The 15,600-nt window shown below is 35.4% G+C and overlaps 1 protein-coding gene across 3 annotated transcripts in view; it reads right to left on the reverse strand.

Moving 5' to 3' along the window:
• Window positions 1–3,613: 3,613 nt before the first annotated feature.
• Window positions 3,614–15,600, reverse strand: part of LOC143232360 (choline dehydrogenase, mitochondrial-like) — a 33,280-nt gene continuing 21,293 nt past the window's right edge. Inside the window, exons 7-12 of one of the 3 annotated variants that reach the window (XM_076467694.1) lie at window positions 15,283–15,456; window positions 14,866–15,019; window positions 12,939–13,084; window positions 11,681–11,864; window positions 7,258–7,486; window positions 3,615–5,721 (exon numbers count right to left, since the gene is read on the reverse strand). In XM_076467694.1, coding sequence (XP_076323809.1) covers window positions 5,580–5,721; window positions 7,258–7,486; window positions 11,681–11,864; window positions 12,939–13,084; window positions 14,866–15,019; window positions 15,283–15,456 — 1,029 coding nt within the window. In that variant the 3' untranslated portion in view covers window positions 3,615–5,579. Of the gene's footprint in view, window positions 5,722–7,257; window positions 7,487–11,680; window positions 11,865–12,938; window positions 13,085–14,865; window positions 15,020–15,282; window positions 15,457–15,600 lie in introns of all 3 variants that reach the window. The other 2 variants (XM_076467693.1, XM_076467695.1) reach the window with 2 other exon arrangements.

Consider the following 15,600-nt stretch of genomic DNA (forward strand, 5'->3'; position numbering starts at 1 on the left):
TTATTTCCGTTATAATTAAATTTAGTGATGAAAGGTTTAAGATAACATATAAACCACGTTTTGAATATTAGCAACCTTAATTACAACTAGAGAATGGAGCTGAAAGAAGAATTTTGAAAATGATGTCAAACACTGAAACAGTTTAGTGGCTGAATATTTTGAAACGAAAACACTGATTCTGATAGATTTGAAAGAAAACAAACAAATTAAACCTGTGACTTTATTATAAGCTTCTTTATAGGGTTTTAATTCCCCAAATAAAATTAGAGGTATTCAGCTGGATGAAGTGAAACTCTTTTGAAAAAAAAAAAATCTATGTGTGAGCATAGAGAACGACAAAGAAGCTCAAACAAGTCCCGGCACTAGTACCGCTTTAAAAAATAGTTCCAGTAGTTAGTACCGGTGGGTATCGACAGAATTTCACTCCTGCTTCCAAATTTAGCTTTACTTCTCCAGATAATGTCTTATGAGGCAATTGTTTAGCTTTTTGCTATCTATATGGTGATCATACTTGTAAAATTTTGATAGTGAGGCTTGTGAATAAGCTAAAAATATTGTACTGGTGCCTCTGTCTATTTGTGGTCTGTTTACTTCCAGTCAAGAGGAGACTTACATTATAGTTTCCAACTCCATTCTTCTGCTACTTCTAAGAAACTTGAATGCTCTATCATCCTTATGTAGTATGCTTTTGTTCTACAAAATGGTAAATGCTGTCTCTGGTATATGGACCATTTGTGACCATAATGAAAGGTTTTATGACTGTTCCCACACCATTGCACTATTTGCTTACCCTTGTAATGAATCTTGCTTTCGACTTTAACTCTGTTAGAGCCTGTGCTGCACACCAGAATGTTGTTAGCCAAGGTCAGCATACGACATCTAGTTGTTTCGTTGAGGCAAAAGGTGTAGATTCAGAAGAATACTTGTGCGAGGGGTTATTCTTAAGGTATACAAACATTGATGGTGGTCCAGTGTAATTGTTGTCCTTCTATGGATCATGATGTATCATCTAGTAGTTAGTGCAGATGTAACACATTTTACACATGTTACACTTATGTCTAGTCCGAGCCTTTCAGGAAGAATGGGCAGGTGGAATGTATTGCAAACATGTTTCAGGTATGAAATTACCATCTAGGTGTTCTGACTAGTTTCAAAGTTTTCTCATGTATCAGTTGAGATTACATCAGCATTGATACAAGTTACTTTTTTACTGTGATATTAAACACCTAATTATGATAGCAGTAGCTGTTAGGTTTGATAGGAAGCTAAAGTATTATCTGAGATATTACCAGTACTGTTTTGTAGGGTGAACATTCAATAGCTTTCAAGCCATAAGTGATCCTTCAAGAGTTGGATTAGGATTTGATAAAACTATCAATCAATATTTCAAGGATGATATCTGCTGCTCAGCTACTTAACTATATAAACTTCTTAAAGGTGGAGATTGTTACACTATATGGACATGGAGTCTTGCGCTTAGACGTATGTTTTTAAGCCCTTTGTTCAGGCTAAATTTGATTTCTATATCTACCTGTAGTTACAGCTCAGATAAAAATTGCTATAGTTTGAGTTTCTTCTGCTTGTTACCATGGTCATAATGGCTGATGTATTAGCACATGAATGCCTTGTCTCAGTCTTCATCTGTGTATAAAGGGATACTATCATTATTGTAAGTGACCTATATTACTTCGTGTTTTAAGTTTTTATGCGAACTATAAGTTTTTGGAAGTCCAAGTATGAAGTTTGTGTTAGAGTGTCCTTAGTGTATAGGTTGTTCCAATTCGTGTCATGTTCTTATATAATATGATTGTCAGAGAGCATAGGCTTTATTATACACAATCTGTGCCTTCTCAGCTAAGACTGGGTCATTTCTTATTTAGATGAGCTCATTCTGGATTTGTTTTCACAGTCTTTATCCTTATTATTATTTTACAAGTATGGCGTGTTTCTTTTACAGAATTTGTTGACTTTTTTATCTTTATGGTGATGAAATGTTTCATAGTGGAGGGGATATCAGTGTTGCCAGAAATATTTGGTGTCCTTGTATGGATTTCTAGATTGCTTTATTCAACTCGCGATCGAGTTGAACACTGCGAACATTATGTCTTCTATGCCAGGTTAGAGTTATCAAAAGCAAGGTATATACAGGAATCTCTATCAACTTGGCACTCAGTGATTCTTGATTCTCTCAAGTTTAGCAATATAATGTTGGAGGTTATACTGTGCAATAGAGTTATGAGGAAATACTCCACGATATAGAGTGGTGGAGAGCTATACCAACATCTTTCTGGAATATGACTGCCATGCCAATCAGAATTATGTACAAATCCATACTATTACTTGGGATATCAACCCAGGTAACGTGACTATAATATTGGTATTAAAAAGACAAAATTTCAACAAACATTTCACCTGAAAGTCGCATAGTCTGTAGTTCAATAGGCCTAGGATAACACTAGTGACTGAACTCGTCAGGAGTGGAGAGTGCATGAAGAAATTTCTGTCTGTAAACCATCATAATATTTTTAACGAAAGGTTCCAGAAATTGAGAACACAGATATAGGTTTTGGTAGGTGGTCATTTGAAGCCCATCTAAATAAAGAAGACTATCACATATAAGATAGATGAACAACTGAATTACTACGTACCTATTTACCTAGCAACTCAATTAACATACAACTTGGCCGAATCAACCATTATTCACACTAATGGTGTCAGCTAATGGAACTATTTCAATTTAGAATGAGTAGCCACGGAATGACAGGGTGATGTCAGTTGCCACTAGGACAATGTTTAGTAGCTTTTCTGTAAGCTTCAAATGTGAAAAAGTTTTTCAAACATTATGTCTCTAATAAACCTAATAGGTTATGTCTCTTTATGAAACTGTTTGTAACCTGAGACTGATCAGCCAAGTAACATTTAAGGAGCCTCACTATACAAAATATGGAAAGTTTCTTTAAGTAAGTGAATTAGATGTTAGACAATTCCTTTGAGTCTAAATAAGAAAATACTAACTGAAATGGCAAATACTCCTGAAAATCAACTGCAATATCCTGTCATAAATCAGCCTAAAATTTTATTTTATTTCTTTTTTTTTGCAATTTAGTCTTAATTATTGTTAAGATCGACCTTATGAAATTTGGGTACTTTCTTGGAATAACACTGCATATGACTATCCTATGTTGTTTCCATAGAATGTTGTATCTAGCTAATTGTCTATTTGGTGAAAAGATTAGTAGTGAGGTAAGATTAGATAGAACGCTTCCGACTTCACAAAAGGTTGACAACGTATTTGAATTGGATTAGGGATTTTATTTAAAGAACCAAGCATAGCTTTTATTTATCAATTACTTCGTATCTCATAGAACATTTTTATGTTCAGTTCTTTTTTGTGGGGCACAAAGTTATGCAATGAGCTATCTGTGCTGTGCTTTCCACGGGTATTTAAATCCGGTTTTTGGCATTGGAAGCTTTCACACTCACCACTATGGAGGCTTTATGTTCAGATTTAGATAAAAATTACAAGGTTATTATAAAAAGAAAAACATATTTAACTTAAACGTACTTGGTCAAGAGAAACAAATGTTCAAAAAGGGACATTAAACATCAAAAGTTTTATTTAGGAAAGTATAGGCATAATACAGAAGCTTCAAACCTTTTAATATTGAATATCTAAAATTGTTCTTTCAAATCAAAATTATTTTATTTTTTCCTGTCTTTTTAAACAATAAGAAACTGATGATGATATAAATACCGCAAGTCCAAAGAAAATTATTACTTATCTTTCAGAGTACTGACAACTTTTAACACTCATATAAAGAACATTTGAATTATGATAAGCGAGAAACCCACATATTCGTATTAGAAGTTTCTGGTATCTGACAGTTAATAAATCACCACAATAACACTAATGGGTAATAAAGCTATTGTTTCATGATTGTTCTGGGCAATACTAGACCTTTCTCAGACTTACATTGAAGGCATTTTCCTAGAAAGCAAGTGGTTCAATCATTGTAAAGTGTATATACTTGTGGCAAATTGTTACTATAAAGAAGATAGGTACCCATAATATACCAGTTTCAGGAAGCTTGATAATGCATTTAAGCAAGTAAGTGTATTTTCTCTAGAAAAGGTAGTAAAATTCTTGACTCGTTGGCATCCCAAAAAAAAGGGTTTGTAGACATAAAAATGATGTCTCATTTAGGTCAAACAATAATTGTAGGAAACTTAATTGCTGAATGGCCTTGTGGTTGAAGAAGATTAATAATACGCGGTTCTTTATAATTCAGTTGATTAACACAATACTGAACCCAATGCACTTTGCATTTTTAATCAAATTTGAAATGATGGAAGTGCCAAATGTTTGTTTGTTTGTTTTTGAATTTTGCACAAAGCTACTCGAGGGCTATCTGTGCTAGCCGTCCCTAATTTAGCAGTGTAAGACTAGAGGAAAGGCAGCTAATCATCACCCCCCACAGACAACTCTTGGGCTACTCTTTTACCAACGAATAGTGGGATTGACTGTCACATTATAACGCCCCCACGGCTGAAAGGGCGAGCATGTTTGGCGCGACAGGCATGCGAACCCGCGACCTTTACATTACGAGTCGCACGCCTTAACACGCTTGGCCATGCCGGGCCAGTGCCAAAAGATTAGTATATTGCTCTAAGTGGTTTACTAGGATTAACTAGAGATACAGTTGAGAATTCTGAAGCACAATGTGTTTCTTTCACTTTTATACACTCGTGTTACATAAAAATTGACTCAGGGTGCTATTGACATATTTTAATAAAAGCCAATATTCAATAGTCTCAATAACATGAAATAGCCATACATGTGGATATTGTCTGGTTTATTGCTATATTATAGAATACTTCAGTCCTCCCTAAACTATTATGACAGGTGGATAATGGCCGACAAATTAATAAATATGGATCTATTTCTTGAATAAATGTTAATTAAACACCCGCGAGTACTTTTACAGAGCATTACGGGCATGGAGTTTCTTTCCTAAATTTATTTCAAATACACGTGAGAATTCTGACAACGGGTAATGCCTGATCTTTGCAGTCAAGGTTAGTAAACAACAATTTTTTCCTTTCAAGAAACCCTAAAATGCATTTAAGGTAGTTGGTTATGTTTATTATTTTATCGAAACCTATAAATATTGACTTTATTTTTGTACAGCTCCTGAGAAAAAATACAACAGATTTTAAATCTAGTTTAGTCGAGATCTGCACACAGAAATATTCTCTTTGAATCGAGTCTTGAGAAAATATTCACAAGAAATTATGTTTTTTGTCTTTTTAGTTAATACATGCAATGTTTAAGTTAATCAAGAGTTACCAGATGTTTTTGCACTGTTTTTTATTTATCTACTAAAACATTATATTTTCTTGTACAGTAAGTAATTCTATCCCATCGTTAAACTAAGATTCCTTTATTGCATTTTCTAATCTGATTTTCTATCTTGTGAGCATTTATCCTTGGCTCAGTTTGAATACATAAACAACAAATGGAGTACATTCGTTTTAATTAATCAGGGACATATATGAAAACCAGTTAACTCCTGCAAAGTTTATATGTCGACAGCTGCAGCTTCCTTGATAAATTCAACAGCTCGTTCAGCAACCATGATAATAGCAGCATGAGGTGGTCCTGAAGTTTGACTGGGGAAGACGGAACCATCTACAATTCTGAGTCCCTTCACACCTCTTACCCTGAAATTTCATTCCAAACAAGACGTGATCTAATAAGCCTATTGAACACCCTATTATTAATAATTTCTTAAAGCTGTCACTAGCTGAGTGAGATGTTTTTATCTGAATCAATTGGTGTTAATGATTTTGACTCATGTGTTAAGATGGAAAACCTTTAATTTTTTCAAGACGATATTTTCAAAACAGCAACTATGTATGATATTTCCCAGGATAGGAATGATAACTGTTCCAAGTATTATAATGTTTTGTTATTTTTATCATACATGTAAGATAAAATTAATTCATTTATCTGATTCACGTACAGATTAATCTGAGAATAAAGTAATACTTTACTTTTTGTATATTTTTAATATCGAATACAACACGATATTGATTATTAATACCTTCACGTTTTTACTAAAATAACAAAACAAAGACAGACTATTTCTAGGAAGTGTAGTTAGAATGTATCTAATATTTAATTGGGTTCTAGAGAGAAAAATCATTTTTTTACAATGAAATATACGGTAATGTGCAGGTCATGATGGGAAAAATTTATAACAAACAGATCGGAATAATAGAATTCTTGGATTAAAAGATTAGTTGAATAAATGTCATATCGACCAACATTTAGATTGCTGCAAGAGAACGGGAACGGATTAAATAATGTTTGCTTAATAATTTAACTTATAATAATAGCACAGAAGGGATTACTCATTTAAGTAGTTAAAACTCTGAAAATAATTAACTAATATTCTACGAAACATATTTTTATCAAAATGACGTTTCAATATATAAAATCACGTAATTTGATTAAATCAAAATATACTTTGATAAGAAAAATTATTGTGAAGTGTCAATGTAGACGCAGACAGACCTCCTGTTTTTTACTAAAATAAAACGATTGTTTGTTTTTGAATTTCGCGCAAAGCTACGCGAGGGCTATCTGCGCTAGCCGTCCCTAATTTAACTGTGTAAGACTAGAGGGAAGGCAGCTAATCACCATCACCCACTGCTAATTCTTGGGTTACTCTTTTACTAAAGTAAAATGGGATTGACTATCACATTATAACGCCTCACAGCGAAAAGGGCGAGCATGTTTAGTGTGATGAAGATTCGAGCCAGCGACCCTCAGATTACGAGTCCAGCGCCTTAACCACCTGGATATGCTGGGCAAGTAAAACAAAAGCAGACTCTTTGTAAACTGCAATTAAACTGATATAATTGGATTTTAGTGACATGTAAATTCTGAATTTTGTTTCTGTAAAATTATAAATAGTTGCCAGTAGGTTATGTCAACTCAACTAAATTAGTATTCGATGAAATACGCCACCTGTCTGGTCAATATTATAACTTACCTGATGTTGTCTCTGTCATCTGAACTCATAAAATTAATCCGTGTTAAAAGAAAACGAACAGTGTTAAATAACTCGTGAGAGAAGTTCTTCACTAACTTGAACGTAATTTCTATTCATTTATTTAAATTTGTTCATGTTAAAAAATAAACCTTTGGAGCCAAATATTGACCTGATTTTAATTTAAACCATTTGTTCCTACCTTAGTTTAGAGTCCACCACAGAATCGGGATTATTGTCAGTTCCCATGCGACACGTGCTCATTGGATGGTACCCTGTTATTCCACCAGTCCTTACCCAGCATTCCAAATACCGTAGATCGCGCATGGTTTGGTTGTACTGAGAACATTCTGAGTAATCTGGGAGGTGAAGTTTAACTCCTAGCCGTCGGAAAGGCTCAGCTTTAGCGAGACGAGCAGCAAGTTTCATTGCTATTAAAATATTCCATTATTTCATTCTCAATATAAAAACGAATTATGTGTAATATATAAACTATAATTCTAGAAAAAAAGCTACCAAGGATTCTGGGAAATATATATCGTATAGTTATGACAGTTCCTTCTTATTTAGATACGAACGAAAGAGGAGCATAAAAATTGCAGAATTTGGTCATAGAATTAAGTTATTAACCTAATTCATTACACATTTAATGGATACTTTATTAGGTATACCTATCTAGCACTTTCTTTTACTTCCAAAACAGGCTGAAACATTTGTAAGGGATTTTGGTCCATGCTGACTCGATAGCATCACGCGGTTCCTGCAGATCTGTCGGCCACATATTCATGCTGCGAACCTCCCTTTCCACTTTATCTCAAAGATTCTCGGTTGGATTGGGATCTGGGGACTGTGCAAGCCATTGGAGTACACTGAACTTGCTCTCAAGTTAATGGAACGAGTTTCAGATGATACGTGCTTTGTGATGTGATGCATTATCCTGCTGGAAGTAGCCATTAAAAACGGGTAGACTGTGGCCATAAAAGAATGCACATGGTTAACAGTAATGCTCAGGTACGTTGTGACATTCAAATCATGCTCAATTGGTATTAAGGAGCCTGATGTGTGCTAAGAAAATATTCTCCACACCATTACACTACCACTGCCAGTCTGTGCGGTTGATACAAGGCAGGATATATCCATGGTTCCATAATGTTTACACCAAATTCTGACAGTACCATCTGCATGCCGCAGTAGAAATCGAAATTCGTCAGACCATGTGATGTTTGTCCAATCTCCAATCGTTCAGTTTTGGTGATCCTGTACCAACTGTAGCAGGCTCGGCATGGCCAGCTGGTTAAGGTACTTGACTCGTAATCCGAGGGTTGCGGGTTCGAACCCCATCACACCAAACATGCTCGCCCTTTCAGCCGTGGAGGCGTTATAATGTAATGGTCAATCCCACTATTCGTTGTTAAAATAGTATCTCAAGAGCTGGCAGTGGATGGTGATGACTAGCTACCTTCCCTCTAGCCTTACGTTGTTAAATTATGGATGGATAGCGAAAATAGCCCTTGTGCAGCTTTGCGCGAAATCCAAAAACAATCGTTTTATTTTAGTAAAAACCAGGAGGTCTGTCTGCGTCTACATTGAAACTTCACAAGTGGTCTTCTGCTGCTGTTGCTCTTCTGCCTTAAGGTACGACGCATTGTGCGTTCAGAGATATCCTTCTGTACACTACTATTGTAAAGAGTGGTTATTTGAGTATTTGTGGCCTTTCTACCAGTTTGAATGAGTATGGCCATTCAGCTCTGAGCTTTTTCATTAGTAAGCTCACAGAATATCCGCTTACTGGATGTTTTTTTTTGTTTTTCACACAATTCTCTGTAAACTTTAGAGACTGTAGTATGTTAAAATCCTAGGAGGTCAGCAGTTTCTGAAATGCTGAGACCATCACGTCTGACACCAACAATCATTGTACGCTCAAAGTCGCTTAGATCACACATCTTCCCCATAATAATTTTGGTCGAACAACAATTGGATCTCTTGACCATGTGTTTATACCTTATATTTTGAGTTGCAGCCACATGATTCGCTGTTTGGCGTTTTCAGCGTTAAAGAGCAGGTGTACCTAATAAAATGGCCACTGAGTGTATTTTGATATGCGGAAAAGTCATATTTTCATTTATGTTGAGCTAAAATCTATGAAAATAAAGCAGGACATCTGATTACATTTATCAAGGATGATAAGATTTTCACAAATCATCAGAATTAACGCTAGATGACTATACAGGGTGCTCGGAAAGTCACTGTGCAGTTTTGTAATCATATGTTATTATATTTCAGATTTTGATCCCAATATGGTTTTAACAACAAAATATGAAGGCTGTATTGATCCAAGCCTGTATTGATGCCAACAGGGGTCACTTTCAACATTGTTTATAACTGTCATTCATATTTACGTCCTGTATTCTATATTAAAACATGTTTGTTAATAAATATATAGGTGCACAGTGAATTTCCGAACACCCTGTATTTTAAATTAGATTTTGTTTTGAATTTCGCGCAAAGCTACTCGAGGGCTATCTGCACTAGCCGTCCCTAGTTTAGCAGTGTAAGACTAGAGGGAAGGCAGCTACTCATCATCACCCACCGCCAACTCTTGGGCTACTCTTTTACAACGAATAGTGGGATTGACCGTAACATTATAATGCCCCCACGGCATTAAGGGCGAGCATGTTTGGTGCGACCGCGATTCGAATCCGTGACCCCCGGATTACGAGTCGAACGCCTTAAATTAGACAAGTGAAAAACGTCGGACGGCAAAAGTATGAATACAGAAGTATTTTACAACGCTAAAATCAGGGGTTCGATTCCCCTCGGTGAGCTGAGCAGATAGCCCTTTGTGGCTTTGCTATACGAAACACACACACAGAAGTATTTTGCTGTTATTATTACCATAATCTGTTTAAGCTGCCCACACACATGGTATTCTAGAATGATTCATAATAATTTGTAAGAATATATTAATAATTATGAAGGTAGGTAACTGGTTTATAAAACAGTACATCATTCTAAGGCTGAACATAAAAGATTCCAGAATCATTACAGTGTTGTTTATTTCTTTATAATTAAACACAAAGCTGCAAACTGGTCTACTTGTGCTCTTCTCATCACTGGTATATAAACTTGGTTTTAGAATTATATGTTCGCAGACATTCTTCTGCGTCACTGGAGGGTAATTATTAGTAACTACAGCTTTGTACTAACTTTTCCATGAGAATAATTAAACCGACTTTCAATAAGAATAGCTAGAACAAGTGTTTATTATTCAATATTTTTTGAAGCTAAAAATATTTATTTCTACTTATCTATTACAACACTTCTATCAAATGAGAACTTCTTATCACGTATGTTACATTATTTTATAAATATGCTCTCCCCAGCGGCACAGCGGTATTTCTGCATACTCACAACGCTAAAATCTGTGTTTCGATACCAGTGATGAGTAGAAATCGGATAGCCCATTGTGTAGCTTTGTATTTAACTTCAAACAAACAAACTTTCATAAATATAAGCATATGTTAGCCATTTCCGAAAGATCTGTGTATATCACACAGAATTTTCATGGTTAAAAATTCAACCGTAATATCTTATCACACATGTATTTTGCAGGAAGCGATAAATGAGGCGAAAAAAATCCAGAGTTACTACGTAGTACCTGGCCTGGCATTGCTAGCGCGTTAAGGCGTGCGCTTTGTAATCTGAGGGTCGCGGGTTCGCGCCTGAGTCACGCCAAAACATGCTCGCCCTCCCAGCCGTGGGGGCGTTATAATATTACATTCAATCGCACTATTCGTTTGTAAAAGAATAACCCAGGATATGGCGATAAATGGTGATGACTAGTTGCCTTTCCTCTAGTCTTACACTGCTAAATTAGGGACGGCTAGCACAGATAGCCCTCGAGTTGCTTTGTGCGAAATTCCAAAACAAACAAAGCGTAGTACCTAGTGAAGCTACTGTAATAGTTATCCAACAGTTTGCGACAATTTTAAAAATATGTGTATCAGAGAGTGGGTGCATGTGGTGGAATTAATTAATGTTTTTTGTAGCTGAACTTGTTTATATATTTTCACGATCAATATGAACATTTTGAAGAGCTTATCAACGCTAAACATGATGATTTTCATACTAGCACCTGATGGATAACTCTAATGCAATTTGGTCCGGGATGGCCAAGTGGTTAGGGCGCTTGACTCGCAATCTGAGGGTCTGGGGCTCGAAACTTCATCACCACACATGCTCGCCCTTTCATCCGTGAGGGCGTTATAATATGACATTCAATCGCACTATTCGTTTGTAAAAGAATAACCCAGGATATGGCGATAAATGGTGATGACTAGTTGCCTTTCCTCTAGTCTTACACTGCTAAATTAGAGACGGTTCGAAATAAAAAAACAAAAACAATAAGTGTTTTAAAATTAAACAGACAGTAGAAAGTTTCAATATCAGTCACACAGTTAATAAGTGTTAGTTTGAACTATCGATAATGTTTTATAGATTATGCAATTTTGTAGCAATAAATAAATAATAAAATATCAAACATAAATAGTGCCATGTTTAAACTGTACAGTTAAAGTAATATCACTTTCAAGTGAAACATATTGCTATCATTCAGAACTATTTACCTTGTATCGTACATTTAACATCATAATCTTCTTCTAAATAGTGTGGATCAATCACAGGAGCGACCGATGGATCTGATGAAGTTAGGTATATTTCTCCTTTTGAACGTGCGTGCAAGCAGGAAGCCAGAATAATAAATCCTTCTTTTGAATCGTTGTGATTGTCGGGAAAGGATGTTCTAAAAGTCTGAGATTAAGTGTTGTCATTAACAGAAAATGCTGTTTTTAATCAAAATTTTAAAAAAATACGGTATAGTAAATATAAACTAATTAGATATAATAGGCTTTTGAATAATTTTACAAGTTAAGTGTTTGGAAACAATAAATATTATCGTAATGACTTCCGTCACTTATGAGCTCTTTTAGTATTTTTCGTTAAAACAAATACTGCAAATTGCAGTCCAGTTAATGATAACAAGTACAACTTGTTCAAGTTCTATGTAACTAACGATAGGTCTGACTCACAAATAAATAATCTCAGAGACTTTACTTAAATATGTTCTTATGCGTACGCTACATCTTTCGTCTCTTGTAGTTCAATAAAAACTCAAGTTGAAAATTGGCATCTCAACAATATCAAAATGTCTGACTCAGTAACAAATTAACCATTGCAACAGACTCCCAAAACCAATCGGCAGTCTTTTCTGTCTCACCTAACTCCAACAGCATATTTTTCAAATCTCTTCTACTTTCTCAAAAAAATCCAAGTAGTTATTTGTCACGCACCTATAACGTGATAATACTGAAACCTCCCACTGGCCAAAAACAATACAAATGTCTGAAAACCACACTCAAGAACACCATATATATATAGGTTTGTTATAAATAAAAAAAAAGCCGAAACAAAAACAAATTGAACAAAGACGCTGCATCAATTGAATAATTCCGAGGTACAAGCTACAATAACCTAAGATACATCTTATAATTCCCCATTGTAGCTTGTACCCTGGGATCTTTTCAGCTGATGTAGCCTTTTTTGTTTAATTTGTTTTTGAATCATAACAAACTAATATGATTAGTAAGAGGTTTGAATTTGCTGTTTTTAACGTAGTCCTTCCTTGTGATTTTACTTATTTTACTATTTAACATAATTAAAATGTATTTATTTTCACTAAAAGTGTGTATACATATGTAAGTGTCTTTTTTTCTCTCTCTTTTGTTGTTACTGCAAAATGTTTAGTGAAAGGCAGCACAAAGTCAAAAGCTAAAATATTTGTTAAACAACACTGTCTAAATTTACAAATGACATCTGTCAACTTACGTCGTCCTTAAAGTTAGCTATTTTAGCAAATATGTCAGCATTCACTGATCCCAGGTTGAAAAGCATCAAGAAAAGAGCCGGATCGAGGGATGACTGTGACATTGGAGCTCTGAGAAGTGCTTCTATGCCGCTTTCTGCCAACACACCTGGAAGAGTAAAAACGTTCTTAGGTTTTCCAGAACAAAATGTCGTTTTTGAACTGCGAAGTTTGGAAAAGTATGCACCAATGTTGTAAAACATGCTTTAATAAAAGTAAGCACCATTTGCTTCAACATACTTTTGCCAACGTGTAACGATGTTGTTTATGCCCTGGTGAAGAAATCAGAGTTTCTATGGTCAATGAACTCCCTGAAAGCTTCTTCTGCAGCTGCCTGGTTTTGAAAGCGTTTATTAATCAAAAGGTTGTAAAAGTGCTTGAAAAATGAAAATCTGTAGGGGAAAGGTTTGGGGAATAAGGTAAATGAGACAGAACCTCGATTTCTAATTCGTTCAATTTTTGGAGCGTCATCCTTGACAGGTCTCATAACGCCGATTTTGTTGACCTTCAGTCAGCTCATGCAGAACCCACTTATTCAACCTTTTCGTCTTTCTAATCGCACTCAGGTGGTTCCCAATGCTTGATTTGCTGTGCCTAACTTTTCTGCAAGCTCACGTACTGTTGTGCTAGGGTCTGTCTCAACTGCTTTCCTTAATATGCTTTTATCTAATGGCTTCCTTCCACGACCCTCGAGGTCTTCAAAACTTTCATCTCCACGTCGAAACCTTTGGAACAAATGCTGATCTGTACGTTCAGTAACAGATCCATGATCGAATGTCTGATTGATGTTTCGTGTAGTTTCGGTACATTCTCGTACAAGTTTGAAGTCGAAGAGAAAAATCAAAAGTCCTTCTTGTCCATGATGTCTTTGAGATTGAGAAACTTACTCTGAGTATAGTTGAAACAGCAGACAATTAAGACACCTTGTAAGCGACAAACGTTGGATCAAACCAACCAACGAATCAACGATAAGCTACTCAATATTTAGCTTCTAAATGGGATCGTGAGAATTCCGACATTCATTTCTGGACAATCTAATAGTTTCCTGAGCCTCAGTAAATACACATGATAAGTTACAAACAAATAATAATGATAATAATAAGACCAACTTCCATAAACACAAGATATACCTAGGTTTATACGTGTAGTGAAACTCCCAACAATAAATATGTTTGCTTAGTTGAGGAAAAATCTGTTTCTTAACACCAATCATCACCAACTCGCGAGCTAGTTTTACCAACAAATAGTAGGATTGCCCATAACATTTTAAAGCCATAATAGTTGAAAGAGCGAGCATATTTATGTTTGTTAACGAAATTAGAACTCGCGACACGCAGTCTGCGAGTCAAACGCTCCATGAATCAGGCCATGCCAGACTAATAAATATAGATAGAGTTATTCATTCTGTTGCATTATTATGGATATTAGTATTGAATATAAGTTATCCAATATATATATTTATACTTTAATTCTTTGTTCCAATTACTTTTTATGTCTTCTCTTTTTCTTTTTGTCCTTATATAGATGTTTCTAAATATTAATTAATAAGTTTTTAGAAGTATTATTCAGAATACTTGTTTATATGAAGTATAAGGAGAGTTAATAGCCTAGGTTTGTTTGTTTTTGAATTTCGCGCAAAGATACACAAGGGTTATCTGTGCTAGCCGTCCCTAATTTAGCAGTGGAAGACTAGAGGGAAGGCAGTTAGTCATCACCATCCACCACCAACACTTGGACTACTCTTTAAGCAACGAATAGTAGGATTTACCGTTGCATTATAACGCTCCCACGGATGAAAGGGCGAGCATGTTTGGTACGACGGGGATTCGAACCCGCGACCCTCAGATTACGAGTCGAACGCCTTAACCCACTTGGCCAGTGAGGACTTACCTTTTCCTTTAACAAAATAGTTCCACATTTGCCCAAGAGAGCGAACTTTCGAGGTTGTTATACTGACTGGTTTGGATAAATGGAAGTACATAGGAACGTTTAAATGATCGACGAGTCCTTGCCCAACGGCGGGAATGCTGGCCACGACCGGTATCTATAAATTCAAAGGATTTTTATTTTAATTATGTAAATTGTCGATTCAGAAACTCCTAAGACCACAATTTTACAGCTTGATTGTCGTCTTACAGTTAATCTATAAAACTTTTAAGATCAGAATTCACAGCATAAATAAGCTAGGCCTAGTTAGGAAATTATCCTCAATATTTATTTGGGCTTTAAACGAATTTGTATTTTGATACGGTTAACATGTTATTACCAATGCTATTAAGTGTTTTGTTTAGGTTGGTCAGATCTTACCTTTAAGCTTTGTAAGTCCTTCTGAGGTCCTATTCCACTCAAGAGAAGGAGATGGGGAGAACCTATAGTTCCTAAACTAAGAATGATCTCCTTCCGAGCACGGATATGTTGCACGTCTGCTGTAGGAATCTTTAAAGTTTTGACAGCTATTGCCCTTTTTCCTTCGAATATTAGCTGTTAATCATATTAAATACGTAGAATGCATAACTATTATATATATTTATTTATTCATATAATTTTACTAAACTTAATTAGTTAGTGTGAGTTTTGAGCTTTTAGACTTGTGTTTCGTCCATACAAATTAGTTGTAAACGTCTG

The sequence above is a fragment of the Tachypleus tridentatus genome, chromosome 11, assembly GCF_004210375.1.
Source record: "Tachypleus tridentatus isolate NWPU-2018 chromosome 11, ASM421037v1, whole genome shotgun sequence".
Taxonomy (NCBI): Eukaryota; Metazoa; Arthropoda; class Merostomata; order Xiphosura; family Limulidae; genus Tachypleus; species Tachypleus tridentatus.